Source organism: Nanorana parkeri, unplaced genomic scaffold, assembly GCF_000935625.1.
Source record: "Nanorana parkeri isolate BGI_ZX_2015 unplaced genomic scaffold, ASM93562v1 scaffold697, whole genome shotgun sequence".
Classification (NCBI taxonomy): domain Eukaryota; kingdom Metazoa; phylum Chordata; class Amphibia; order Anura; family Dicroglossidae; genus Nanorana; species Nanorana parkeri.
The window spans coordinates 59,052-60,649 of record NW_017306965.1 but is presented as its reverse complement, the minus strand read 5'-3'; the positions used below and the strand labels follow the sequence as shown (position 1 = coordinate 60,649).

The 1,598-nt window shown below is 42.2% G+C and overlaps 1 protein-coding gene across 1 annotated transcript in view; it reads left to right on the top strand.

The window, feature by feature from the left end:
- Window positions 1-529: 529 nt before the first annotated feature.
- CLEC3A (C-type lectin domain family 3 member A) overlaps window positions 530-1,598 on the top strand; it is a 7,294-nt gene continuing 6,225 nt past the window's right edge. The window contains exons 1-2 of the mRNA XM_018563794.1: window positions 530-556; window positions 1,306-1,324. Coding sequence (XP_018419296.1) covers window positions 530-556; window positions 1,306-1,324 — 46 coding nt within the window. The remainder of the gene's footprint in view (window positions 557-1,305; window positions 1,325-1,598) is intronic.

Sequence of the window (1,598 nt, the reverse complement as noted above, 5' to 3'; positions counted from 1 at the left end):
CAGCTCTGCCTTTAAATAGGCAGAGCCAGCTGTCAGTCACGCAGCTGGGCGGATCCCGGCACAATTGTCGGGATCCGCTTCGGCTGTGGCGCCTCAGTATACTGCGAGCAGCTGCTAGTTTGTGTCCTCCCGTTACCCTAAGGAGGACTATGGGGAAAAGACTTAACCCCATAGTTCTCCTTTAATAAAGTTACTGAGTGAAACACAAACCACACAGTACTGTCCTAGGCATTTCCATAAGGACAGATCAGGGGCTGAGAAAAACCTGCAATCAGCCATGTTGCCTGCTGCAACAAAACATCTAAAAGGTAAGAAATAGTTTGTTAAAAATTATTTTTGGGTATGCTGTATGAAAAGATACACATGACAAACATATAGAGGGGTTTTCTCAAATTGGTCTGCGAAAGTGGATATAAACTTTAAAATCTTGGTTGTATTATATATCCAAAATAAATAATAAGCAGTGATGATCTTCCATAACAACATTAAAACAGTTTGCAGGTCTTGAGATATAGGCAGCTGAAATGATATGCGTATTGTGACTAGCCCTTACCAAGTATGCATTCCATAGTCTCACTGACCAATCGGAAGGTTTAGGATGAAGATGGGATGTGGCCAGACTTGACTTTTATAGAGAGTTATTAAGATGTGCATATAACTTCAAGTGACTATATCTTATTGAGTGTCGTGGTTAATCCCTAATTATACATTCTTCATAATTGCACTGTTCAGATTCCCTCGGTTTGTAAAAGGTTCACTTTAAATATATATAGCAGTCATGTACCGTAAACAGAACTGGAAGCAGCACTATAAACAGACTTCACGGCTGTGACGTGTCAGGCTGGATTTTCTAGCAGGAGGTGGGTGATGCCACTGTCTCCTTATAGTTATACTTCACTAGAGGAGGAGCAATGAAACATTTGTAGGTAGTGCACCCTCTAGTGGAGGAATGGACAGGTAAATAAGTGACACTGACAGGGTTATTCACAAAAGGGTTAGGAGTTTGGAGAAGGCAGGAGAAGTAAACAATTTAGGCCAAAATAGCTGATTTGGAAACATTCTCCAATTCAGCTCACTTTCCAGCTCAGCTATGTTGTCCCTAGATTGTTCACTTCTCCTGCCTTCTCCAAACTCTTCACCCTTTTGTGAATAACCCTGTGAAAGTTCTGCTGAAAAGGCAAACAGTTTCTCAATCTCCCGGAGATAAAAAAAAGAAACTTGGTGGTCTATTTATAAACAAGATACAGTCCGTGTACCCATCGCACTCACAGCCGCTGCTCCAACAATGGAGGGTGGGTGCAGTAGTTGCAGGCTTTACAAACAGGTAAAAAAGTCCTTACAAAAACCCCAAACACATTCTTATCAGTAATGATGGTTTAAAGTGTATTTCCACTTTTGCAGCCAAATTCAGATAACACTTGTGATATTAGGAGGGGCTGTGAGGGTTGAGGGGTTTAAGGATTACAACCCTGGCCTCTCCATTGTATGTTAAAGGAGAACTATGAGGTGAGTGCTTTTCACTCACCTCATAGTTCTAGCCGACCTGTGACAATGAGACTGTCACAGGTCGGCTCAGTAGATCGGGAGGGGAGCGAACA